We start from the raw sequence: 25,956 nt of genomic DNA, 5'->3' as shown, positions 1-25,956 counted from the left end.
AACTAAAATGTGTGTGTGTGTGTGTTTCCCCCCCCAAGGTGGTGGCGGTTGTGAATGACGGGACTCAGCAGTTCTCCACAAATGTATCTCTGAGGCAAGGCCTGTGTGACGGCCACTGGCACAAGGTCACCGGTGAGCCATCCCATAATCAACACAAGATTTGAAAGCTGCGACAGTCACATGGGCCCTTTTTCTCTTCTGACTCCTTGAGCCGAAGTGGCACCTTCTTAGCTTTTAGCTAATCCTGGGTGCTTAATAAATAAGATAAGAACAACTTTATTTATACCGAAGGAAATTGTTGTGCCAGAGTTTCAAGCAAAAACATAACAATAATAGGTAATAGTAGGAAGGTGGGAGAATAAGAAATACAATAAAATATAAATTGTCAAGGTTAAGGCTATCAAGTGTTTTAAGGTCTTAAGTACAAAGATTTAATAGAACTAGTTTAAGTGGGAAAGAAAGGTGGGAAAGACAAAGCCCCATTTTTGAATCTTCGCCCATGTTTGAGCTTTTCAGTGTTTTAAAATCGCTTCCGTCACATCTGCTTTTGGAAATGTGGACCCGGTGGAAGTTAAATCAAAGCAGATCAACAAAGCCGATCAATAAAATGCAACATTACATCCAACAATCCAATATGGAGTGGCTTGTTGACGGATTTTCTATCCGAATAAAAACAAGCTCACCGACCGCTCCTGTCCTGTTTGACCAGTTATCCGAGACGCCAACGTTGTCCAGCTGGACGTCGATTCTGAGGTCAACCACGTGGTGGGTCTCCTGAATCCAAGCTCCGCTGACACCAGTAAGCCGTTGTTCATCGGCGGCGCTCCAGGTTAGACCGCACTATTTCCTCCCCGACGCTTAAAACAATCATCGAGCCTCTCGTCTCACAACGAACTTCTTCCCTTGTCTCAGATCTGTCAGTCGCCAAGACCAACGCCACCGGCGAGGCCTTCGTAGGCTGCATGAGGAACGTGATCGTCAACGGCAGCCAAGTGAGCTTCGCCAAAGCGGCGCTTGTGAGCGGAGCGGTCAGCGTAGGAAGCTGCCCGGCCGCATAGCCTCCCCTCCTACCTAACCTTCCCCCCCAACCACTGACCCCAATACAGCACTGACCAAACATTAGAAAGTAATGTTAATAAGCTTTGTCCTGTATGTGTCTTCTTTTCTGTTGTTTTGCGCTTTACCTTGCCAAGACGTCCAGATTAAAAAAAAAAAAAAAAAAAGATAATCATTGGGGAAAAAACTAAAAACGTCTTGATGATCCATCTTTCATTTACTTGTACTTTGCCTTATATTAAAGATGCGTATAATGTCAATGCATTCGATTCCACTGACTTTATAAACACAATGGCACATTTCTTGCTTGAGTTTATGCTCAAGATTTACACTGTCGTATTTGTGATAATAAATACTTTGCATCCACGTTGTTGATTTTTTTTTAATGCTTTATATTTAATGGAATGTCGGTCATTTTCCAAGCAGGCATAGGGAGCTGTTTGTGAAATTGGTGGCAATAAATCAAGTCAATGTCCCACTGCAACCTCAGCACACAAGTGCAGCGTTACATGCAAATCATGTGTTGAGTACAGAAGGAACAGTACACAAGTGTACGTGTACGCAGGTGCACGTGCTGCAGATAGCATCAGCCCATCACAAGAGAAGAACTAAAAAATATGACAATGCTCATCTACTGCTGAGGAGACTGCTGAAGGCCATACGATGACAAGAATCAGAGATATTCCACACTTTAGCTTTGAACCAGCACATTAACAGGAACCCCAGCTTTTAAATTAAAACATCAAAAACAGCCCTCTTACCTGTTGTTCGCCGCCGCCCTGCTGTCTCATAATCCCAGATCACGGTGAAGATGTTCATTTCCTTTCACCTGGCGCTTTACAAGGATACATTAGGGGGGGGGAAAAAAAGTAAAGATTTGCAACCATGTGTTCTGCTGTACGGCTCCAGCCCGACCACCTGGCTGCCCTCCAGGTGCCTCGAGGGATGGGCTGATTCAACCCCTCCCACCGGCAGGTATGCGACGCCCCATAATTTACATACAACTCCCCCTGAGTTGAGTGAGATGAGATGGCAGTCGTTGTTTGCGTTTTATACATTAAACATCAAGTTAATACAGTCTTGTGTACAGTGACAGTGATGTAAAAGATATAAAATTAGACATGCTGTAATTGCACAGAATACCCAGTGACATTATTGACAGGTAAAAACAACAGTGACAAGTAAAGAGAGAACAGGATGGCCACTCTGAAGACCACAGGAAATCAGACCTCAAGAGATGAGTGTGGTTTTACACATTATAATATTTCTATGCTTGTTTTTTACCTCCACGAATCAAACTAGCTGGGAGATTCACTTTCTCCGTTGATTCGGTGGCGGCGTCAGTTAGCGTCCACATCCTTGGCAGCACATTTGTGGTTCTTTAGCTGGAACTTTCTCGTGAATCTCTTGTCGCAGGCGGTGCAGCTGAAGGGTTTCTCCCCGGTGTGCATCCTCGCGTGCGTGGTCAGGTTGCCCTTTTCCGAGAACCTCTTGCCGCAAACTGAGCAGGTAAAAGGTCTCTCCCCGGTGTGCGTCCTCATGTGCTTCACCAGGGTTCGGCACAGGGTGAAGCTGTGGCTGCAAACCGGGCAGGAATAATGTTTTTCTCCCGTGTGGATCCTGAAGTGCTTCTTAAGGTCTCCTTTGAAACCAAACCTCTTACCGCATTCGGAGCAACTAAATGGTTTTTCTCCCGTGTGAACCACCATGTGTCTCACCATTTGTACCTTTTGTAAAAATCTGTTGCCGCACTCCGGACAGGAAAATGGCTTCTCTCCCGTGTGAATTTTCACGTGCCTATTCAGTTTGGACTTGGAGCTAAATGTCTTGCCACATTCGGTGCAGGTGGTCGATTTGTCGTTCATGTCATATTCTGAATCGCTTAAAGGGACCGGTGTGTTTTTTCCTGAGTGTAAACCTGAAAGAGTGCTACTGGGTATGATCCAGTCCTCACTGTCGTCCGTCTCAGCTTCCAGAGCATCTGATATCCTGTCATCGCTGTGAGGCTGTGGAAGTGAATTTAGGTCAAAGTTTCTGTCCGGTTCTGATCCTCCACGGTCGTCTCCATCGCATTCTGCTTTCACCTGCAGAGTTGAGCTGCGACTGAAGGACTCGGTCTCTCTGCTCGGCTCGGTTTGACTGTAACTGTGGCTGAGCTGTGAGGGCCGGGGTTTCTCCTCATCCTCCTCGCTCTTCAAAGGGACGGGAATGAATGGGGAATCGGTGGTCACAGCCCCCAGGCCTTGGAGTTGCTCTTCATCCCGACTGATCCAGAGATCTCCCTGTTCCTCTTTAATGAATGCGGAGCTTGGATCCTCTGTGGTTGGACCGAGGCTTGATTCCAGCTGCTCCTCCTCACCAATGATCATCATCTGGGCCTCCAAAGGAAAAGCTGAAACAAACAACATTGCGTGTCGGCTGGAATTTCTGGGTCTCCCTGGGGCACAGGTGTCAAGCTCAACGCCCGCGGACCAAATGTGGTCCGACATGTCATTTTATGAGGCCCACAAGAACGTCTTAAAAGGTCTGATTGTCTTAAGATAAATAAGTCAAACGCGCGCATTGACCATAAACTACATTTCCCACAATTCATGCCGATCGTGTTACCTGCGAAGTGACGGCGTCCTGCCATTAGATCGCAGTTTATCCACATCAATGCCATTTTCGACACGTGGAATTGAGAAATACAAATGATCCCTGAATGTCCAGGAAGAGAAAAGTTGATGCAGATAGAAGGCTGTTTCAAGAAAGATGGGAATGCATATGTAACATTTTGGATTTGAGTGAGTTATAAATTCAGAGTTATTTAACATGAAGGAGTAGTTACATTGATTTTACATTAAATTTGGTTACATTTAGTTACATTAACACAGTTGTCGTTACATGTGGTCCTTCGAGAGCAACCATTATGCTGATGTGGCCCTCTCTGAAAATGAGTTTGACACCCCTGCCCTAGGGGACGAATAAAGCATCAATCTTTCATTCATTCAGTAGCCGTACCGCTTATCCTGCAGTCAGGGTCACAGGTGGGGTTGCAGTCTATCCCAGCAATCATTGGCCGCGGCGCAAGGTTCACCCCTGGACCGGCCGCCTGTCGATCACATTCACCCTGTCATTCACATGTCTGGGAAATTTAGAGTCTTCAATGAACCTAATGTTGGGACCATGTGAGGAAACCGGAGAAAAGCCACACAGACAAGGCGAGAACATGCCAACTCAACACAGAAAGCCACGTCCTGTCAGAATTGAACCAGGAACCCTCTTGCTGTGAGTCTGTAGTGCTTGTCAATGCATCAGCATGTCAACACATATATTTATCAATCTACAAAGTGCTGCTATTAAACTTGTGAAGTTTTTGTTTTGAATGTTTCTTAACATTATGCTGTTTTCTCCCTCTTGATGTCAAACAGTGTGTGAAACGGATACAGCAGCATCTCAAGTGGCAGATCATGAATATGAAAAAAAATCACACACCCTCACACACTGCGGATGATAATAATGTATCAGTAAAATTTCAGGCTTTACTGGTCCAGTCCAGTCTGGGAGTTTACCTGAACTGATTTAATGCAAACCAAGTAAACACCTCTACACTAAAACAAACAATGTTACTCACCCTTGTGAAATCGTGAAAGCTCAGTTGTAGGTTTTCAGTACACAAAAACCTCCTGGGACCAGGTGTGTAACACTCTTGACTTGAATCTTGGCGAAATCTGTCCGGCAACACAAAAACAGAATATCAGATTTTTAATGACACATGAAAAACACAAGATTGTGGCTTTAAAAGACACGTTATTCTGAAATCCACTGCAGCAAACTCATTGAGTGTATTTGGTTAATGAAGTTACTGCGGGTCATTCATTCGATGGGCACAAAAATGATGAGGATCATATTGGAACAGGTATCACTTAACTCCAGATTCTTATAATCACAGTTTTCTTATGTATACAGATACACAATATTTCTCCCAATGCATGTCTCCGTTGTTTTTAAGTCTAATATCATAAGTTATTGCTTTTTCCGTGACGCCAGTTAGCTAGTTTCGTTAGCTTCAGGTAAGCGGTGTTTTGGCATCGACTCACCGGGGCAACTTTTACTGTAGGTAATGAGGAAACACGTAGCAGGGCTGTTCTGATTCCAAGTTAAATATTTATTATTTATACAGAAAACACACAGAGAAGTAATTGGACAGCGACGTGTAACCGTTTGGTAAACTTGCTGAACATTGACGGTGGCAAAACAAACACCGCCGAGGCAGCAGCTGTCCAGATGTTTTAGCTAACACTATCCTAGCCTCATCTCTACATCGTGCGTAAAACCGTTTCCGGTGTTTTATAAAATAAAATAAAAAGGCAAACCTTCATTTGGTAGCTTCAATTGAGAGGACGAAGCAATGTGAGAGTATCGGCCCATCTCTTATTTATTTCCATACAAGTTAACGAAGCCGTTATTACTGTCGGAGGGCGCCGGTGAATTTTTCCACGGCTTCTTCTTCTATCATTGCGTCAAGCTAGACATCAACACATAAGAGGAAGTGCGAATAATTTATTCCGGAAGCGCAAAATTGGCGGCGGCATTTCAAAATAAAGGTCTGCAGTAAACGCTTATACTGCCAATCCGTGCTCCTTAGATTTATATCTAAAATGTGACGATTTTGGAATGGTCTTCCTTGTTAAACGTTACTGAATTTGAAGCGATTTTCTATTGAATATGCAAAACATTCCAAAGATTATCTTACACAAATGATTCTGGGAGAAAGGCACAATGCTGGAGACATGGACAGAGTTTTGTCCTCTCAGAACAGATGAGTTTATTGTTTGGTGTGGTGGTGGTCAGGGTTTCGCCTAGTGCATTTATTTTTTTATGCTCCCATTAACTATCCTGACTTATTTTTCAGACTTTTTTTTTTAAATGATGAGCTACTAAAAACATACCATTCGATTTCAATTTAACAGCTGATTGGAGAATTGACTCTTTAAGACTGAAGCTTCAAACTGTGTTTGTAGTGACAAACACAATAAGGTGTGAATGACATGATTTTCACTGTCGTTCAGGCAGCAAGCCAAAAGTAGTAGAAAAACAATTTAAGGTGACTTCTATCTAATTATCACCTATTTTATCCAATGCTGCCGCCCCGGGTGAGCGTATGTGGTTTTGAATAATTGGTGCACATTTACACAGAAAATGTGTTCAAACATGTACAACATTGATTTTGGCTCATTTGCCTTTTTTTTTTTTTTTTTAAACAATGATACAGTTCAAGAGACATAAACGGTGGTAACGACACATTTATTTACTTGTTGGTATATCTGATTAATCCATGATTTTGTGTTTTCCCTTTGCAATGAGCCATATCTGTGCAATCAGAAAACAAGTAGTTAAAATTGTTTTATTTCTGTATGTACCACTAGTGCGCAAAAATCTGAAAAAAAAAAAACAAACAAAAAAAAACCACTTATCTTTTATTCCTGAGTGTACGCGCATACACAGCAGTGTCTGTATGTGCAGTGTGTGTACAAGCAAACCTCCCGGGAGGTTAGTGTCGGTGCTGATATATTTTTTTTCCGTGTGTAGTCTCATTTAAGTTGACTAACTCTTGGAGCTATGGTACACACGGATCTAATAAATATGACCTCGAATACAGTCAATAACTATATCAAAAATATATGAGGAATTAGAATGAGTTTTCCTTTTCTCATCTCTGCAACCGGCTTGAAGATTTTAAAACATTCACACCTTCTTAACCGTATTTCTACCGGCGCACTTGTGGCTTTTCAGCTGGAACTTTCGAATAAATCTCTTCTCGCAAACGCTGCAGCCGAACGGTTTCTCCCCCGTGTGTATCCTGACGTGCGTGGTCATGTTCACTTTTATCGAGAATCTTTTCCCGCAAAACGCACAGCTGAACGGTTTGGCTCCGGTGTGTGTGCTCATGTGTCTGGTCATAGTTCCCTTGTGCGAGAATCTTTTCCCGCAGGCGGAGCAGGAAAACGGTTTCACGCCGGTGTGTATCCTCATGTGCCTCGTCATGTCTCCCTTCTCCGAGAACCTTTTCACGCAGATCGAGCAGATGAACGGTTTCTCCCCGGTGTGCGTCCTCGTGTGGCGGGCCAGCGTGTGGCGATCCGTGAAACCCGTGTTGCACACCGAGCAAGAAAACAGATTCTCCCCCGAGTGCATTTTCTTGTGCCTGTTTAGACTCGACTTGCAGCTAAATGTCTTCCCGCATTCGATGCAGGTGGTCGATTGTTCTCTTTTGCTTCCTTTATCATTCACGGGGAAATCCATGTTTTTCTGTGAATCTAAGCCCGATTTAGTGTTACTGGGTTTGAACCAGACGAAACTGTCATCGGAGTCGGACACGGTAGCGTCCGACGTCTTGTCGGCAGCGTCTTGGAGTAAAGGTGCGTCGGCGTCTAAGACGGAAGCTGGTTCGGAGGTTTGGCGGCGGCATCCATCGCTTTCTGTCTTGATGTCGAGCACCTCCTCGTGGTTTTCAGTCTTCACGCAGACGACCGTGAAGGGACACCTTGTGGCGTCCATCCCCTTCAGGCCTCGGAGCTCCGTTTTGTCCGGACTGATGCGGAGATCCTCCCGTTCCTCTTTAACATTAAGGTGGATGTCTTCTGTAGTTGGCGGCATCTTCGGGCAATCTGCTGGACCAAATCAAAACAAAGAGAGGGAAGGGTGTGAATATTAATTTGTGTTAATCTCAACAAGTCACATAATTCATAATATTCTTATTAAACATCTCTTAAAACCCTCCGATTCATGTACAATTGCATTTTTCAGCGTTATTACTGTATCTGTTAGCATTACTGCTTCTGTTAGCATAGTATCTCTGCCAGACATGGCTGAAGCTTTCACATGGAAAACAAAAGTTAGTGTTTTTCAGTTTAAACCCCCCAGCACGAACAGAATCATAAAGTTTTATTTGAAACGAGCGACCGTCCAATATTGACATCGATCCAGACGCTATAAAAAGAAAATGCAGCTCAAATCAGGACCATAAGGACCAGTACTTAGACAGATCCGCATCCAAAAAAACAAACAAAAAAATGAACTAGCCAGCTTTATATATCCAGGAAACCAATTTCAGCTCCAAGTTTCATGTTATTTTCAAAACATTTTTTTTTAGTTCATCAAATAATAGCTGCTTCATGATCCCTGGTCTGATAACGTTCGACAACCTTTCCAAACTATCGATATCACCATCTCCTGGCCATCAGGATTATCACATCACATGCACTGCCTACAAAATACAGTTCAGGTGCTTGTGTTTCATCAGGGTTCTCAAGTTTCCTCCCACAGTCCCAAAACACGCTGCAGGTTAAAAGGAGACTTGAAATTTCCAAAACGTTTGGATTAGAGGGTGAACAGTTGCATGTCTCTATATGTCACGTGAATAAGAGAGCGAATAGTCGTATGACTACAGGACTGTCTCAGAAAATTTGAATATTGTGATTAAGTTCTTTATCTTCTGTAATGCAATGAAAAAAACAAAAATTACTTTTTCATGATATTCTAATATTTTGAGATAGGAATTTTGAGTTTTCTTAAGATGTAAGCCATAATCAGCAATATTAAAATAACAAAAGGCTTGCAATATTTCAGTTGATTTGTAATGAATCCAGAATGTATGAAATTTTTGTTTTTGTAATTGCATTACAGAAAATAAAGAACTTTATCACAATATTCTAATTTTCTGAGACAGTCCTGAATATTTGTGGCCCGATTTTGCCGCGCATTAAAACTGTAATGGATGATTTAAAGAAACAGAGATGGTCAAAGACGCATTTCTCGAGCGTTTGCCAGAGATAAAACGCTTTCCTGCCAGTGTGAAATCTGGTATCACCTCTGAGGTCTTTATCACTTTCCACAGGTTCGCTGGATTCCTTCCAGTCTTCACTGTCGTCCGTCTCAGGTTCAGGACTCTCTGTCCGGAGCCGTAAAAGTGTATCTCCATCTAATCCGAAAGCCGATGCTCCGTAGGATTCTGCGTCCACTTCTGTTTTTATATAACAAACCGCAATGCCGCTTCCAGGCTCTGCCTCTCCGCTCTCCCTGCTTGGAGTCTGCTGAAGTTCTCCATCCTCCTCACTCTTTACAGAGATCAGGGCACCGCCGATCCCACCGTCCTCCGGCCTCCGAAGCTGGTCGATCCGGAGCTCCTCACGTTCCTCTTTGACGTGCTGTGGTTCTGCATCCTCCGTGGGTGCGCCGGAGCTCCACGGTTGCCGATCGCTTGTGTCGACGATCGCTGTTAAAAAAACAGCACACGGCAATCAATTAACAAGCAAAACTCTGGAAACAAATATTAGTAATATTACTGCGAAGATAAATATATAAAATGTCCCTTCTTGAGAATCTTATTATTTGCATTGGTGCTGAGACACCTCCATGGATGTCTTGCAGCGCTAACCTGCAGCCAGTTCCTCTCCAGGCAGATTTATTCTAAAAAGTCTTCATGTTTTTTTTTTTTTTTAACTTCAGAAAAGATAACGTTTGAGGAGTGTCAGCACAAAATTACAGCTGCAGTTCACGTTTTTCCCACGTTCTTTATTTCTACCCCGACCGGTCGAGACAGAAGGCCGCCCACACTGAGCGGAGACCTGTCCCCGAGTGCTTTTCCATAGGTTTAAATTTAAAGAGTTTGTGTTAACAGTGTTGTGATTCAGTGCCATGGAAATAAAATCTGACTTGGTTAGATTTTGCAAAGGGATAATAACTCAAACGCACATGCAGAACCTCAAATTGATTTATAGCAAGGGGTACAACTGTTCTCTGGGAAAACTTACAAAGCGAACTGACATCAGTACAGGTGTTTCAGTACCAACCAACCCTCCAACTCGGTGTGCATTTCAAAACGCACGGTTTATGCAATCACTAAAACACACAAGAAAAGCTGGAAAACTGTTTCCCAAAAACGCATCTTGGATTGATGACTCACTAAATTACAGTTTAAACTGGGAGCATGCTGCAGCTAACAGGCTCCAGATGGACGCTTTAGCTCGTTTTAGTAGCAGCACAAGTTCCTTAAAGCGTTTCCGTCGTGAAATTATGACAAACCTTCAGCGGGATGCCTTGTTTCGGCGTGCAAACATTGTTGTTGGTGCAGCTCCATCTCTCCTCTGCTAATGCACGGAAAAAGCTGCAGCCTCCATGTCGCTACCAGCTGTTTGAGGACGGCATCGCTCGTCAAACCGTACAACTTCCGGTGTGCAATTTCAAAATAAAATCTCCAAACGACGACACGCCTCACACATTTTTTACAACAAATCGTTGATATTAGATGAATATTAGTTATGTGAATATCACGGCAAATAGCAATTATGATCTGTAAAATTAAGGGGAAAATTAAACCATTTATGATCTGACATTAGTCCTGGAAGTAAGGCAGCTACTTTTTAATAATAATAGTAATGGAAAACGTTTTATTTGGAAAAGTAACCCGGATGTTCTTTGCTTGTTTACCTCGTATACTCTTAAAGACTCATTTATTTGTTTCCTTTCAACATCTCTCCTCTGAAACTCACAGTTCAAAATATCAATTACTAGATATATTACTTTTAAATGACCCTCCTATAATTTGGTTTGGTAATTATTCATTGTATAAATTATTATACATTAGTAACACTCAGTGATTATTATTCATTCTCTATGAACAAGAAGACAAAAAATGAAACGCTAAAAAAATGGTTAGATTAGTACAGCTTTCAAATTCGTGTCACCCTTCCACTAACGTAACATTTAAAAAAAATGTACACCCCTTCGATATTATCCCTGAAACAAACATAATGAATTGAAAATTAGATGGTTCATTTCGAATAAAATAAAATAAAGTAAAATAAAATAAAATAAAATAGAATAATGTTATTACTCATCACATTTTCTGCACATTTCTCTCCTTCATAATAATAAGAGCTAGTGCTTCCATACACATTATGCCCCGCCTCTGCTTGATGTCACCCATTGTGATTGGACAAATGCATATCGTCTCAGCCAATCGAATCCCAGTATCTGTGAGGGATTTCCACTGTGCCGAATGAAATCACCTGATCACTGAACGTCATCATCTCACGACTGAACACGAAACTCAAACCGCCAGAGGAACAAGTGTTCAATCTGTTGACTTTAGTGTTTTTTATCGCTATTATTATTGAATTCGTGACATTTTAAATTTAGTAATGTTTTATACAATGAGCTGAAAGAAGTTAGTGAACCGCTGCCGCCATGACACAGTCAATAGTAGTTCAAGGTGAGTAGAGAACCTAGCCTTCATAACGTTAGCAAACCGCTGTGATCTATAAGTTTTGCATCGACGGCGTCTAATATCATTAAACCATAGTATCGATATCATTATTATTAATAATAATAATAACTATGTTATTTAGTTGGGCAGTGTGGCAATCAGGTTGGCTCGAGGTTTTGGGATCTGGCTTTACGAGAACATGCCCATGTCAACAGTGTAAGTGGTTTCTACTCTTCCATAAACGCAACACTACACAAAAAAAAAATCCTTAATACTTGAATACTAACACTGGCACTAAACCATCGCAGTCTGAATATATATACAGAACATCTAACATGTGGTGTCCTTCTGATGGAGGGTTAGGTGGAGGCTACACCACCCTACACCAATCACTAATTGCATATGCACTTTTTCACTTCTTTAATGTGATATTTATATTTTTTTAAAAGTCCACTGCTGGTCTTAGAGGAACGCAGTTCAAACCTCTATATGTGTGAAACATGTGGCAGTAATGACAATAAAGTTGACTTTGTGCTTCAGTAGCAGTACAAGACATCTAAGATTTGCTCACCTCACCGTGAATAAAGTTTTGTTGTTGTTTTTACCCCCATACCTAGAATGGAGTATATGATGAGGCCCTCAGCAGCTTTTTTAGGAATGTGGACTCAAGGTGATCACACAAACCCTAATTCAGCGACAATGCATGCAAACACGGGTGTACTCTTCCAAATCATAGTGTTACAATTCATGTCTTTCAGGAGCAATGATGGTAGAACGTGTGCTGTTGGGGGGAGAATCCGACATCTTAAAGCCAGAGTAAGTCCTCTTGTATCCCTGAAAATATCTGGAGAGGGTCTGGCTACAAGTCTTAGGTAGATATGGGATCTGTGGGAGGATTTGTAATGCCCTCTGCATCCGCAGGCTGTGCTGGTGGACATGGAGGAAGGTGTGGTCAATGAGATCCTGCAAGGCCCTTTGAGAGAGGTGTTCGACAGCACTCAGCTCCTCACAGACGTTTCAGGGTCAGGCAACAACTGGTGAGAGAACAGCTGACAACGCATCCGGTCACCTTTCAAATTAGAGTAATAATAATAAATAATAATACATAGGATTTGTATCGCGCTTTTCATGGTATTCAAAGACGCTTTAAAAGTGATTGTATTTGTATTCTAGGGACAGGTACCATTACTTGATCAGGATATTTGCTTTGTTTTATAATTGTATGATAATAAAGCTGCATTGCATGACTAGTGTATTAAATTTGCACTCTCCTCGCTATAAGCCTTGAGCTACGATCCATGAACTGACAATCCATTATTGTGTTGTTTGCCTGTCATTCATGCATGGCCTAATCACCTTCTGCCTGTTTGCCGTGAATCTGAATATTGATTTTTACGTCCCGATCTGGGCCTGCAGGCGTCTCTCTGACACTGACTGATCTGGGCTGCCTTTGGCGTCTGTAAGAGCGGTTTCAAGTTAAAACCAAGTTTTTCCACCAGGGGTCACACTCGCTTCGACAACCTTACCAGCATGGCACCAGGCTGTCATCGATTCTGGAATCACTCTGCTGCTGTTTATCTTCAAGCTCACAAATTAAACCATATTTTTGAATATTTTTGTTATTGGGAATACTTTACAAATCCCATGCGGGGAAATTACGCTCTGCCTTTTTACCCTTCCTGAATGAAGCTTGAGTTACGCCGCCCCTTTGACATCTGACCGATGTCAGAAAATGAATCCTTTAAGCAGCGCTTCCTTCAAAATATTGAATTACGGATAATTATCGCACGTCCTAGGTAACATGTTTAATCCCCGTGCAGGGCCGTCGGCTACATGACGTACGGCTCGGCCTACAGGGAATCAATAGTGGACAAGCTGAGGAGGGCAGCGGAACAGTGTGACTGTCTGCAGTGCTTCTTCCTCATCCACTCCATGGGAGGAGGTGAGGCATCCGATCCAAGCTAAGAAGCCCAGTTTTGGTTTAAATTAAAAAAAGAGAAGGGAGCATAGACTTAGTTTGTAGTTTTATAACTCCCAACATGCCATGATTTGGTGATCCTGGATCAAATATGCTGGGCATGTAATTCATGATAAATTGCACCGCTTCTGATTCGTGTGATTATTTTTGTCACTACATTTTGTTTGGTTTTGAATATTAATGCCTGAAAGAGGCATATCCGACCACGTTAAAAATTAAGTTTTTTTTTTTTCAGCTGTGTTTACACTGGTTCCTGATATTCGTTATTTGTAAACGTGAAATGTGTTGCCTGCGGTTCGAAGGCACGGGCTCTGGCCTGGGCACCCGGGTGCTTGGCCTGCTGGAGGACGAGTTCCCCAAGGTGTGTCGAATCGTCACGTCCATCTATCCGTCCGCCGAGGACGACGTCATCATCTCTCCCTACAACACCGTCCTCGCCATGAGAGAACTCACGGAGCATGCCGACTGCGTCCTGCCCGTGGAGAACCAGGTTCGCGAGCTCCCTCCACCCGCCCCTTTTCTGCAAGTCATCAATACACCCGCCTGACCTCTCAACTCTCCTTCCAAGTCGCTGATTGAAATCGTGAACAAGATCAAACACATGTCTCACGGCGGGAAGTCGGCCGCGGCGATCAGGAACGACAGCACGGTCATCACCGGGCAGGGCGGCGTCGGCGGGGCAGAGAGGCCTTTCGATGGGATGAATAACATCGTCGCCAACATGCTACTCAATCTTACCAGGTAAGGGAGTGATACTGGGTAGAGGATTATCACTGTACTGATGGTGCAGGCAGTGTGTGTGTGTGTGTGTGTGTGTGTGTGTGTGTGTGTGTGTGTGTGTGTGTGTGTGTGTGTGTGTGTGTGTGTGTGTGTGTGTGTGTGTGTGTGTGTGTGTGTGTGTGTGTGTGTGTGTGTGTGTGTGTGTGTGTGTGAGATATATGCATACATACCAATTAATGATCCATATATACTGCTCAAAAAAATAAAGGGAACACTTAAAAAACACATCCTAGATCTAAATGAATGAAATATTCTTATGAAATACTTTGCTCTTTACACAGTTGAATGTGCTGACAACAAAATCACACAAAAATGATCCATGGAAATCAATTGTATCAACCCATGGAGGTCTGGATAAGAATCACACTCAAAATTAAAGTGTAAAAACAAACTCCAGGCTGATCCAACTTTGATGTAATGTCCTTAAAACAAGTCAAAATGAATCTGTTGCTTCCTGAGTGGACACTATGATTTCACAGAAGTGTGATTGACTTGGAGTTACATTGTGTTGTTCAAGTGTTCCCTTTATTTTTTTGAGCAGTATATATATGTAAATTTTGTATCTGGAATCTTTTTGAACCTGATTTCTTCTGAACACTGCCTTGCAGCTCGGCCCGTTTTGAGGGTTGCCTCAACATGGATCTGAATGAAATTGCCACCAACCTGGTGCCATTCCCGCGTCTGCAGTACCTGGTGCCGAGCCTCACCCCCCTGTACACGCTGGCCGACGTCAACGTTCCTAGCAGGAGGTTTGCTGTTTTCTTCCCGGTTTTATTTCAGTGTTGACGATTAAATTAACTCCGTCACCTTCTTCTAGTGAATCCCCTTTCTGATGATACTGATGATGATCAGCAGCGACAAAAGGTGGAAGGCTAATCAAAAAAAAAAAGCTTCTTTTGACGTTTGTAAAAAAAGACACATAAATTGTAATTCAAAAGCTGCTTTATTTCTTTAAAAAACTTAAAACGTCTACCCGGCGTATTCCCTCATTAAAAGATAACCGAATGACCAAAAAAAAAAAAAAAAAATCAAGTTGCTATTCATGTTTCTGCTTGTGATGTTTTTCCACTATTACTGTGTTGCGCTGCATTTTCGAGATTCCCTAATCAAGTGTTTCCCCCGAGGTGCGAGACTTGATGTTGATGTAAGCAAAAATGCGACTCGAGTTATAAGTCTGTAAAACAGCCCATCTACTGAGATTGCGGCAGCTTAAGTTTTACTGCCTAAGAGTTTTAGATAGGAAAAACAACCCCCCCCAAAACCCGCTGCCCAACCACCTCCTCCCCAACAACAACTGCTATGAAAGTGGCCTTGTGCGAGCCACGTACGGCAGCACACTGCAGCCGGGCAGCTCGCTGGCCAGCGGGCCCGGCGGTTTGCGCCGGTTAACACCCAGGTGATATGAATGTATGGGACTGTATGAGGGTTAAAAATACCTCTCCCGCTCAGCAGAACCTCCCTGAGTAAATACAAGGTGAATGAAAAATTTCTTCTCCTCAAACGTTCCCCCCGCGCCAACCCCCGTTCCCCCCCAATCTCAGCTCGCGCCGTCGAGCTCGCCGTCCGGCAGGAAACGCGCGTACGACCCCCTACATGAAAAGAGCGTCCTAGTCCTACATGAAGTGATCTTTACACCCGGACCCACACAAGTGTGTGTGTTCCGCGATTGATAAATGGGGCCCAGTGTGAGCCCAAGGGGACGGCGAGCGCACCGATTTGTCGGAAAATGTAAACGCGGTACGAGAGGAAAAGTGGTAGGATGTAGTTTACAAGCCGGCCTCCTCGCTTTTTTCCCCCCAGGCTGGATCAGGTCTTCAGCGACGCCTTCGACAAAAACCACATGCTAATCCGCGCCGACCCGAAGCGCAGCCTCTACCTGGCCTGCGCGCTCGTCGTCCGCGGCAAAGTCCAGGTGTCGGACCTCCGCAGGAACATCGAGAGGTCAGAGCGTCCTTGTCCTGTCCCGTCCAAACAGCCAACAAAGCCCGTTAAACTTTGTTTCGCGTTTCAGCATTTAGCATTTAGCCAAGGAGCCGCGAGCGGAGGTCGGTGCTGGAGCACGGGATTGGAGGATGAAGTCAGAGATGTTCACCAAAAGACATATTTAATTCCTGTTTTATTTAGTTGTTTTTTTTTTGCAGTGAAAATACAACAATTCACCTATTTGTCCTTTTCACACGTCACAATGAAAGCAATGTTTGAATCCATCCGTATACTCGCTTTATAAATGATTTTAGAGAGTGTGATTCCCCTCCTCCCGCCCCACAGGCTCAGGCCTTCGCTGCCCTTCGTCTCGTGGAACGCGGAGGGCTGGAAGACCAGCCTGTGCTCGGTGCCGCCCGCGGGACACTCGCACGCCCTGCTGGCCCTGGCCAACAACACCTGCGTGAAGCCCACGTTCGTGGAGCTGAAGGAGTCCTTCGCAAAGCTCTACAGGAAGAGGGTGAGTTATCCGTTTGGGCGCCTCTGTTTTTTTTTGCGCCGTCGTTTCGAAACCTCCATGCAATTGTCCCCAAATGTGTCTTGTTTGAACAGCTGGCTGTTGTCAGTGGCAACATGGGGGGTGGGGGTGGGGCGGCAGGCATCTTCTGTCCCCCTTCCTTTGCTTTACGTCCACTGGGAAACATTTTTGGCGGGGATTTTTCTTCAAAAACCTTTACTGGCTGCAAGGATTCGGTCGCTTCATAAACATGACCTTCGACTGAGAAGGTGCCTCTGCTGTTTCCTGACTCAAGGTTTTTAGTGCCTCTTGTAAAGGCACTACCATAAGCTAGTTTTTTTTGTTTTTTTTTTTGACATAAAGCTGGAATTCGTACCGGCGTGCGATTACCTGTTGACCGTCCTCGGCTCGGCTGACTACCCCGCGTTCTCGCATTTCGCCCCCTAAAGGCTCACCTCCATCACTACCTGCATGTGGAGGGCATGGAGCAGAGCTTCTTCTCCGAGGCCGTCGCCTCCCTCGGCTCGCTGATCGAGGAGTACAACCAACTGGACGCCACCAAAGGGACGCTGATGCCCGACGCGACCAGACTGAGCATCGCCACGTGACCATCCAGCTCTTGAGTGCTGGACACGTATGTCAATCAAAACTGCAGCGGCGCGCGGATCCGTTTGGAGGTGAACACGGTCACAGGCGTCTCCAGTTTAGGCTTTAACGGGATTTTGAAGTTAACGGGCAGAAGTCGGATCACCGTTGCCTCGCGAGATCCAACTTCTGAGCAGCACGAGTCAAACGCTGAACACTCCCTACACGGGTCTTGAATTAAATCAGCTACAGCTAGGGTCGTTAAAGTGTCACATTCATTTCTACCTAAGTTGAAGACTTTTATATTTTATATTCATAATATTTCACGGATAATAACGCGTTTCGTGAATCCGAATTCACATCTTTTCGCTTTAAACAAAATCACTCAAAAGTAACACTCGGGATTGAGCCTGAGCGCCGCGCGTCGGCCGCCGGAAGGCGCAGAAGTCCGGATGTTAGTGTTCGTGGAGGGCAACGACGACCTCCCCCAGCAGATGTTCTGCAGTGACAGCACGGTGTGGCGCAGACGCCGATAAACCAAGCTTTACTGATCGTGTCAATCCAGAGCGCCGCGTCCGGACCCTCCGTCGGCGGCCCTGCTTTAGGCCTGGCGGCAAGATGCATCCCCAAGCGAGCGGGTCAAAGGTGGGGCTGCTTCGCTTCCGTTTCAATGTTTTTGAGCGGCTGCTTGTGATCGGAGCGAACCGAAATAATGATGCTTTTACTTGGGACTGCGTTTTTTTTTTTTTTTTTTGTTAGTTTGTTTTTTTATTACAAAAGACACTGGCTCTCCTGCCAGGAAGAATCGTATAATTTTCAATCCCGCTTTTAGGGGAATCTTAGTCTGGCTCCAGGACTGAAAGGGGAAGGGGGTCGATGGTTATTAGAGACACATTTAAGAGTTGGATTATCAAGAAATCTAAATTTAAAAGAAGAAGGGCTCAAATCTAGACGTGACGGATATTTCTGTGCAGGACGGAAACGGCCACCGAAAGGAAGCGGCCGCCGTGCATCGTGAATGCGTTTCCGTGCGATCACATTTCAAACCTGTCCTCAAATGCGTCTCGACGCTCCTCGCCGTTTTCGGCTCCTCCCACCGCCGATGGGATCGCTCTGGGATGCATCTTAGTTACCCGGGCAGAAAGCAGAGGGCCGCGTCTCGGGGGAAGCGGGCGGATCACAGCAGCCTCAGGTCGGAAAACATGTCGCCCGGATTGCCGCACTTCCTCTGGCACACGCAGGAAGTGATCCACTGCATCTTCCACTGCGTGACGGCGCCGCCTTTGCAGCCGAAGTTGACCTTGATCATGCGCGATTTGTTGGGGAGGCAGCAGCGCTTGTCGGTGCACACCCCGCAGTACGTGGGCTTGTACTTCTTGGTGCTGGTGCAGCCCGAAAGGGTCAGCTTCTCCGCTTTCTTGGCCTGGAACTTCGGCCTGCACGTCTTCCCCTTCGGCACCTGGAGATAAGAGGATGCCGGTGTGTGTGTATGTGTGTGTGTGTGTGTGTGTCCGCGTTTGCCTTTCGGAGAAGCTCTTGTCCTCACCTTAACGCTCCGGAGCAGGCTCTTGTCACACGGCCGCAGCAGACACAAGCGCCGCTCCTTCCTCATCTCGCACTTGCTGTTGTCGTTGTTGACGCGCACCGAGATGCCCAGGTCGCAGGTCTTGGAGCAGGGGCTCCACGGGGTGGTCTGGACCAGGCAGTTCTTCTTCCAGGCTAAAGGGGGATCCCTGTAAGCTTCAGCGTTACAGTTAAAAGGCACTGTGTCAACAACATCCTGCACTCACAGGCCCCGCTTGTGCAAAGCCGAGCCGTGCACATCCTGCCCCGCTGTAGGCCAAATAGGTTCTTTGTCTCGTGTCAGAACCCCCCAAAAAGAGTCGAGCTCTCGCTCCCGGCCGCGCCGACCGCCAGATCTTTTCATGTTCGATTTAAGTGGAATCGGATGTCGCGCCGGGTTTAATTCGGAGAGAGAAAAAAAAATCCTCCTCAGGAATAAAATCATCCTTTTAGATGTTATTGAAATGCTTTCGGCTCATTCTTACAGGATATTTGTCGAATAAATCGATTTTGTCCCACCGCGGTACTTAGCCTCGCACACGTTGCTCAATTCCTCCATGTATATATATTTTTTTGAATTACCTCCTTCATTTATTAAATGAAGCGACCCACTTGGAAACGCCAAAGCTCACAAAGTCCGGCTTAAAGCAGCGTTCTACCCGATGAATGCCGCCGATAGAGAGGCGTGTCGAGCAAAGGGATCTAGTCGATATTCAGAAAGGGTTGGTGTCTTTGAGGTGATCCAAGAAAGAAGCCCGCGTCCCTTTTCCACGCCCCCTGCCTCCGGACGCTCACCGGACATGTAGGTCGTGTCCTGCTGGTGCTTCTTCTGGCCCTTGTTGCTGCTGCGGAGGCCGGCCGGCATCTTGCTCATGAGGGGTTGGGGGCCCAGGAGAGCCGCGGGCCTCGGGAAGAACGCCGGCGTGCAGCCGATGGCGCCGCCGATGCAAGTGCACTTATAGAGAGAGCTGGGCTGGAAGGATTCGCCGTTCTCGTAGTGAATTCCGTTCAGGTCGCAGCCCACTGCCATCAGATCTGGCACAACCACAGGGGACTTTTATATATATATCTATATTATTTTATATTTCAGATTCACTCTTGGTTAGCATATTCTGATTACATTTCCCTGCAAACGACAAATTCAGTGTCAGTCAAATGTCACCCTCATTGGAAGGCAAGTTCATCATCATGTTGTTTTCTTGTTCTTTTCTTTTAGATTTGGGGAAAAAAAAATGATTGCAAATGGTTGTAAGTTGAATAAAGTTTGATTAAAAAACAAAAATGAACCCACTTCTGTTGACAGAGTCCATTTGTATCAATATTGGACATTGATTTTGAAGAATTTAATGTCATGATGCTGAAAACTAAACCTCACATGAATTTATTCGGGGCACTAAGTCACGTATGCTGTGATCAAAAGAATGAATAGTACTATTGAAGATGAGCTTTGGTGAAGAACCAAATATTCAAAGACCATTTCTAAAATAATTGATTCAGTCTCTGCAGACAGTAGGCCAGAGGTTGGGTTTCATCTGTCGATTGCACAGCAACATACAACATACAAGAATTAAGATCTTCAATTTACCTGCCGACCGTGAAAGTCGGAGAACCGGGGGAAAACGCGAGATATCCCACCTTTTCTGTTATGTTTGTTAGTTGCAAACCAAAAGAAAAGGGCAACTCAAAACCTGCAGATGCTTTGTTGCAGAAATTGAAGCCCGGAGTTCGAAAAAGGAAAGGCGTGACGTCTCGGTCGGACAAAGAGAGGAAAGCTCGGCGGCGGCACTCACAGGCGCACACTCCCATCTGGAATCTGGGCCGGTCGGCTGAGAAGTTGCAGTACATGCCCTTGTGGGGGTCGCAGATGTCCCTCTCGTTGCACGCTTCCCCGATCTGCTGGGCGCACGTCTTGCAGCAGCCGCAGCCGTCCAGGACGGAGCTGACGCCCGGAGCGCACTGAGGTCGGTCCCGGGGACATTTGCAGGGCCAGTGGCAGAACTGCTGCCTCTCGGAGGCGGCGGCGGCGGCGGCCCCGGTTTGGCGAACCAGCGGGTGGCCATTGTTCTGAGCCCTGCTGAGGCACTGAGACAGCGGGAACACGGCCGCCGTTATTTTACACTTGCCAAATTAAGTTGTAAACACGCGGCACGTTAGGAACGTTTCTCCTTTCCTTCAAAATATAGATATTTTGCATTTTATTTTGGGAAGTGTTTTCACTTCCCGTCACATGGTTTCAGCATGAACCATGACAATATGAATGTTTGAGATGTTTAGTGCATAATTCAAGTTCCCTTACTTTCAAGCAGGCATGTTTTTTTTCTAGATAAAAGTGAGCGTGATAGAATATTTATTTAATAATATTACCCCAAAATATTAAACCAGCAAAGGAATTTTCCTTTTTTTTTCAAAATTTTCATTTTTTGTTCATATTCTTCCAAAAATATGAAGATAAGACATTTAATTGAATTTGCCAAATAATGGAAGTGTTATTTTATATTTATGTTATTTTTCTGGACTAAGGTGAGCATGATATAATATTTATCTGATAATATTACCCCAAAATATCAAACACAAAAAGTGATTTTAATTTTTTTTTTCCAAATTTTTCTTTTTTTGTTCATATTCTTCCAAAAATATGAAGATAAGACATTTAATTGAATTTCCCAAATAATGGTAAATAATAAGTGTTATTATTAATAACATAATAAGTATTATGTTATTTTATAATTATTTATTTTGTCATTTTATTTTATATAATTTATCTATAATTTATATAATTTTGTTTTGCCTGATTTTTATGTTTTGTTTAGTATGTACATTATTTTAATTTTACTTTATTTTATCCCTTCCAGTGTCAGGCTTGCAATACAATTTCTAAAGTAGTTGAAAAATTTCCCGTTTTTTTTTGTTTTCTTCTTTTTGTAACGGCGTCCTTCCTTTTCAAAACAGTTGAAAGGCATCTAGGGGCTAGTGATAGAGAGCAGTTTGAAAAGCTTTGTGTGTGATTTTGTTTAGAATTAAAGATGTAAGAAAAATGGCGATGGATCTTTGCTTAGTGAAAACCTACTCTAATGGGGCTGCACATTTTCTAAATCTCTTATTACTGCTCCGCTCCATATCTTGATGCCAAACTACAATGCGGATAATCTACATTGTTGTCCAACTATAAGCGTGATTTAAAATCCTCTGCCGCATTTTCTCCCATGTACCGCAACCACTGGGTGCGCTTTTCCAAGATTTTGACATAAGTCGTTGTATTACTGCCGCAAGATGTGGAGGTTTAAACCTAGATCGGTGTCTGTTCACCAGGGATCTGCACCAGGGGGACGGTTCTGCCGCCGAGCGTCGCCCCATCTTCCCATCAGGCCTCCACCGAGGACCGTTCGGTTTTGGTCGACGCCGCTTGTTGTTTGCGATGACGCAACCCCTACATGTGGCTCACTTGTCGTGCTCCAGTGCCCCTGTCGTGTCCGTGCATTCGAGGGGGGTGGCTGGGCGTCGGGGGTCGGAGGGGGTTACCGAGGGTTATTCCAAAAATCTGAAGCCTTTCTGCCAGGTTTACTGAATGAGCTCATTGCGCGGTGTGAGGAGATCCACGGGAGCTTTAAATAGAAAGACTCCACACACTCCTTTGCTACTGCACACTCCTGATTCATGCTAAATATGCGAAGCTAGTAATTAAAATGGACACTTAAAGACCACGCCGCGCTGCTATTTGCATTGACGCGATACTTCGAGATGCCGGGCCGGTTGACACGGAGACAAATCCAGCATCTTTGTCGTTTCCCGCCGCCGGGTTCGAATCGAAAAAATAAATAAATAAATAAATAAATAAATAAATAAATAAATAAAAGTCATCCTACCTGTTGAGCCAGGACGAGCAGGACGGAACGGCAGAGGAACGACAGCATCTCTTTAAGTACGTCGTTCGGTGTGAGCTCCAGGAGCGCTCGGGGGGGATGTGGGAGCTGGGAGGTGGGTTTGAGGGGAGGGAGCGCCAGAGGAGGGAGAGTGTTTGTGGGGCCTGGTGAGTGCCGGGCCTGTTGGAGGAGGGGACACAAAGCGCCTCTCTGTCTCACTTCCAAGCACACCTTTCGCTGCTTTACTTATCCAAAGGGGAAATATTTGTCTTCATAACTGCTGAGGCCTTCAAGTCCTGCCTCCTTGTTTGTTCTCAGTCTACAAACCACACTAGGATTTTTTTTTCCTGGCTTTTTTTATTAACAGTTAAGGTTTCTCGAGCATGACGGGCCCCCAATACAAGATCCAACTATTCTAATTGGTCAATCTTGACCTTGACTTCGATTCCAAAAAAACAAAAAAAAAGCCAAGTCTGAAGTCTAATAATCTGTGTGCCGGTGGCCCCGTGAATTTTAACTGAATGGCAAAATGTCTCAAGGCAAACCCATGGAATATTGAACCCTCCACAACAAGTCTCATGAGAAATTGGGTTGCAAATACTGATATATTAATTGATGGTTCATTCATCCATTATCGAGCCTATCCCTGCGATATTGGGCGATAGGATGGTTTTACCCTGTACAGGTCGTCAGTTGACCGCTGGGCGTCTTATAGATACATGCAACCATTCACTCTCTCACTTACACACAGGCGATTTTTGTTCAACAGTTAAACCTATTGCGTGTTTTTGCAATGCGGGAGGAAACCCACGTCGACAAATGTGTAACAGTGGTGTTAAGAAGAAAAAGATGTGGCTGGTGACTGTAAAAACAAATAAACCAAAGGAAAAAAAAAGACAAAGGAAGGGGAAGAAGAAGGTCGAGTGTCGCGTAATTGTGTGTTGCTTTCGCCGCCTCTGTGGATCAGATCGTGTTTTGTGATGCAAAAATGCAAACGTGATGCTCGTGTGTTGTTGTTTCCGCGTGGTACGCTTTATCATCATAGAAGAAAAGATCCAGAAACCACAATGAAGCCATTTTAAACAAGTCATTCTGGATATATCTTGACTGCAACATAATAAATATAAACATAAATAGCACTAAACGTGTACAAAATTTATATTGCATGTCCTTCAATTTCAGTTCTGTTTTATTTTGCCACAAAGTCATTTACAGTTGTTTTACTTACTGAGGGTTCATTTGACATTTGTTTAACAAGCATTAACAGAGGAAAAACATGAGGAAATAAGTAAGGAATTGTTCAAATAAGAAACACAATCGGACTAATTTCTTACATTAATGAAAGCGTTCATTTAATATCAGACTTGCTGTATGAAGATGAACTCATGAACTTGTCTTGTACTCCCACAGTACAGGGAAAGGATGCGATGAAATTCATTTTGAAAGGAGGTTTCCTGTGTCACCCATTTGAAAAGTATTTCTCAAATTAAGACTTATCACAAATTGAAACACTTCAGTAAGTGCCTTTACGTTGTTCATACTATACTGGATTCAAAACTGGGAAAAAAAATGGAGGTTGTTTTTTTTCCTTACCTTAATTAAATAATCCACCCCACTCACATTCGTAATATTAATGATTGCGGGGGCTTCATTCAATGTTTCATTGCGCCGGCTTGAAAAATGATCAACAAAGAATCTCCTTACCAGGGCCTCTTGGGACAAAAATACATTTTAGTTGAAACACAGTGGATTAAGTGCCAACACATTAGGCAGGTTCAAATATATCAAATGTAAAAAATATGGATAAATATGTAATGTCCCTCTAATGAACCATCATTGAATGTGGTGTTTTTGTTTTATTTTAATTGTAATAATAATAATGTGCCAGAGAAGAGGACAAAGAGAGGGTCAGATGGAGGACATTTATAATAATTATAATAATAGATTTTTGTTTTATTGATATGTATTATTATTAGTAGTAATAGTAATGTCTGGCTTCACTGCGGACAACAAAATTTCATTTTACAGGGAAAAAACACATTTTCTCACTCAACATTTGATAATAAACACTTTGAATCCTTTATTATTATTACATTTATTATTCATAACAAAATTAATTAACGAATTAAAATAAAAAACACTTCCGGCTTTGGGGCGTGGCTTAAAAAAAGAACCCGTAAGAACTTTTGGCACGTGACTGGGTCACGGCTAAACTTGACCGATCGTTGCCGACAAGTTTTTTGCTGTGGTGTCGGTTCATGTGTTAGCCGCCACAAATATTAATTTTTATTCAATTTTTTCGCGACACTAACGCTTTTATTTGACAAAACAGTGTGAGGGCATATATTAGCACAGGAACTGGATAACTTTAGCGGGGAGAATCGTTCAACGCCACCGTCAGTGCTTTCGAAGCTGACAGACTTTCTCACTTCACTTTTAAATCGGCTAGTCAGCGACACCGGAACCGGTGAGTGATAGTTTAGTAATTTCCACATCCCAATTAATATGATAAATAATGTCTAAATCTGCAAATTTCATGTTAGCTAAATTTCACATTTTAGCTTAGCTAGCTAGCTAGCTAATTGATATGACCCCCTTAATAGCTAATGCACTCGACCATCATGCTACTTCCACTTCCGGTATTGATGCATTGTGTTACAGGTGTCTACAACTAGCAAAATGGTGGAACTGTTGAATAGTGACCATGGAACTAAACAAAATGTCAAATTTGACAATATCAGACCACTAGCAAATGAATTTTTCAGAATGCGTGTTGTGACTTATACCTACTCACTCCATGGGATTGTCGCGAAAGAGAATGCTTGGACTAGTACCCAGATTGACAATTTTAGGATTCGTGTTCTTCACACGACAGTGATGGCTAAATTTGAGTATCAAAGCATGTTTGGGGGGATTTACCATATTACGCTATATGTGGATGAAAAGGCAAACATTAATAACTTTTTTGTGTCTCAAGAGAGCTGCTTGCTCGAGTGTGAGAAATCCTTTGGAGATTATGCTATTTAAAGCGTAGCACTTAGCCAGCTTCCTTTCCAGGAGCAAAATGATCAAACATTTAAATTGCCCTCTGGACCAGATGTTGTGGTTGAAGAAGGAAAGGAACTAGTGAAGGTTCCTGTAGAAAAACTGTTTCAACTCTGCATACGTGGCTGTTGTACAGCACGTATCAGATCCATTAGAGTTCTGGATTCAAAGACGTAACTACGCAAATGAGTTGGGTACACTAATGGACAGTATCCACCATCTTTACAAACACTTGGGGAACAAAAATGTGATTAGAAACCCAAAGGTTGGACTCTGCTGTGCTGCCAAACTACAGGATGGCGAATTCTACAGCGCATTTGTCTCTAAAGTTTGTGAAACGCATATCAAGTTGTTCTTTGTGGATTACGGAGATACCGCAGAAATTGAGATGTATAATCTC

General features: G+C 43.8%; 4 protein-coding genes across 7 annotated transcripts in view; 2 read left to right on the top strand and 2 right to left on the bottom strand.

Annotated features, from left to right (window-relative positions):
- Positions 1 to 1,414, top strand: part of lama4 (laminin, alpha 4) — a 35,344-nt gene extending 33,930 nt beyond the window's left edge. The window contains exons 38-40 of the mRNA XM_086143068.1: positions 39 to 132; positions 710 to 829; positions 913 to 1,414. Coding sequence (XP_085999194.1) covers positions 39 to 132; positions 710 to 829; positions 913 to 1,058 — 360 coding nt within the window. The 3' untranslated portion in view covers positions 1,059 to 1,414. The remainder of the gene's footprint in view (positions 1 to 38; positions 133 to 709; positions 830 to 912) is intronic.
- On the bottom strand, positions 1,157 to 10,222 carry LOC147213409 (uncharacterized). The gene is made up of 6 exons (XM_086143029.1): positions 10,123 to 10,222; positions 8,909 to 9,313; positions 6,788 to 7,709; positions 4,670 to 4,766; positions 4,057 to 4,147; positions 1,157 to 3,448 (listed from the first exon to the last, which is right to left on the bottom strand). Exons 1-6 carry the CDS (start codon positions 10,175 to 10,177, stop codon positions 2,397 to 2,399), a joined length of 2,622 nt encoding a protein of 873 aa, XP_085999155.1. The 5' UTR covers positions 10,178 to 10,222; the 3' UTR covers positions 1,157 to 2,396.
- A 914-nt stretch (positions 10,223 to 11,136) lies between these two features.
- Positions 11,137 to 19,930, top strand: tube1 (tubulin, epsilon 1). Of its 3 annotated transcripts, XM_086143064.1 has the most exons (12): positions 11,137 to 11,311; positions 11,448 to 11,521; positions 11,923 to 11,975; positions 12,064 to 12,121; positions 12,227 to 12,342; positions 13,126 to 13,247; positions 13,586 to 13,773; positions 13,852 to 14,024; positions 14,672 to 14,812; positions 15,864 to 16,004; positions 16,332 to 16,506; positions 16,953 to 19,930. In XM_086143064.1, the coding sequence occupies exons 1-12, from the start codon at positions 11,287 to 11,289 to the stop codon at positions 17,109 to 17,111; spliced, it is 1,425 nt and encodes a 474-aa protein (XP_085999190.1). In that variant the 5' UTR covers positions 11,137 to 11,286; the 3' UTR covers positions 17,112 to 19,930. The 3 variants fall into 3 exon arrangements, with proteins under 3 accessions (XP_085999190.1, XP_085999189.1, XP_085999191.1); XM_086143063.1 differs by having other exon boundaries at positions 16,332 to 19,930; XM_086143065.1 differs by lacking the exon at positions 11,448 to 11,521 and having other exon boundaries at positions 16,332 to 19,930.
- ccn6 (cellular communication network factor 6) lies at positions 16,163 to 22,583 on the bottom strand. 2 transcript variants are annotated; one of them, XM_086143066.1, is made up of 5 exons: positions 22,515 to 22,583; positions 20,442 to 20,733; positions 19,447 to 19,686; positions 18,635 to 18,828; positions 16,163 to 18,547 (listed from the first exon to the last, which is right to left on the bottom strand). In XM_086143066.1, the coding sequence occupies exons 1-5, from the start codon at positions 22,560 to 22,562 to the stop codon at positions 18,266 to 18,268; spliced, it is 1,056 nt and encodes a 351-aa protein (XP_085999192.1). In that variant the 5' UTR covers positions 22,563 to 22,583; the 3' UTR covers positions 16,163 to 18,265. The 2 variants fall into 2 exon arrangements, with proteins under 2 accessions (XP_085999192.1, XP_085999193.1); XM_086143067.1 differs by having other exon boundaries at positions 18,635 to 18,807.
- Positions 22,584 to 25,956: the final 3,373 nt, after the last annotated feature.

Source organism: Fistularia commersonii, chromosome 36 (assembly GCF_037954325.1).
Source record: "Fistularia commersonii isolate RoL2024-O1a breed Wild chromosome 36, RoL_Fcom_v1.0, whole genome shotgun sequence".
NCBI lineage: Eukaryota > Metazoa > Chordata > Actinopteri > Syngnathiformes > Fistulariidae > Fistularia > Fistularia commersonii.
The sequence above is the reverse complement of the archived record's forward strand: the minus strand, read 5'-3'. Positions and strand labels throughout refer to the sequence as shown.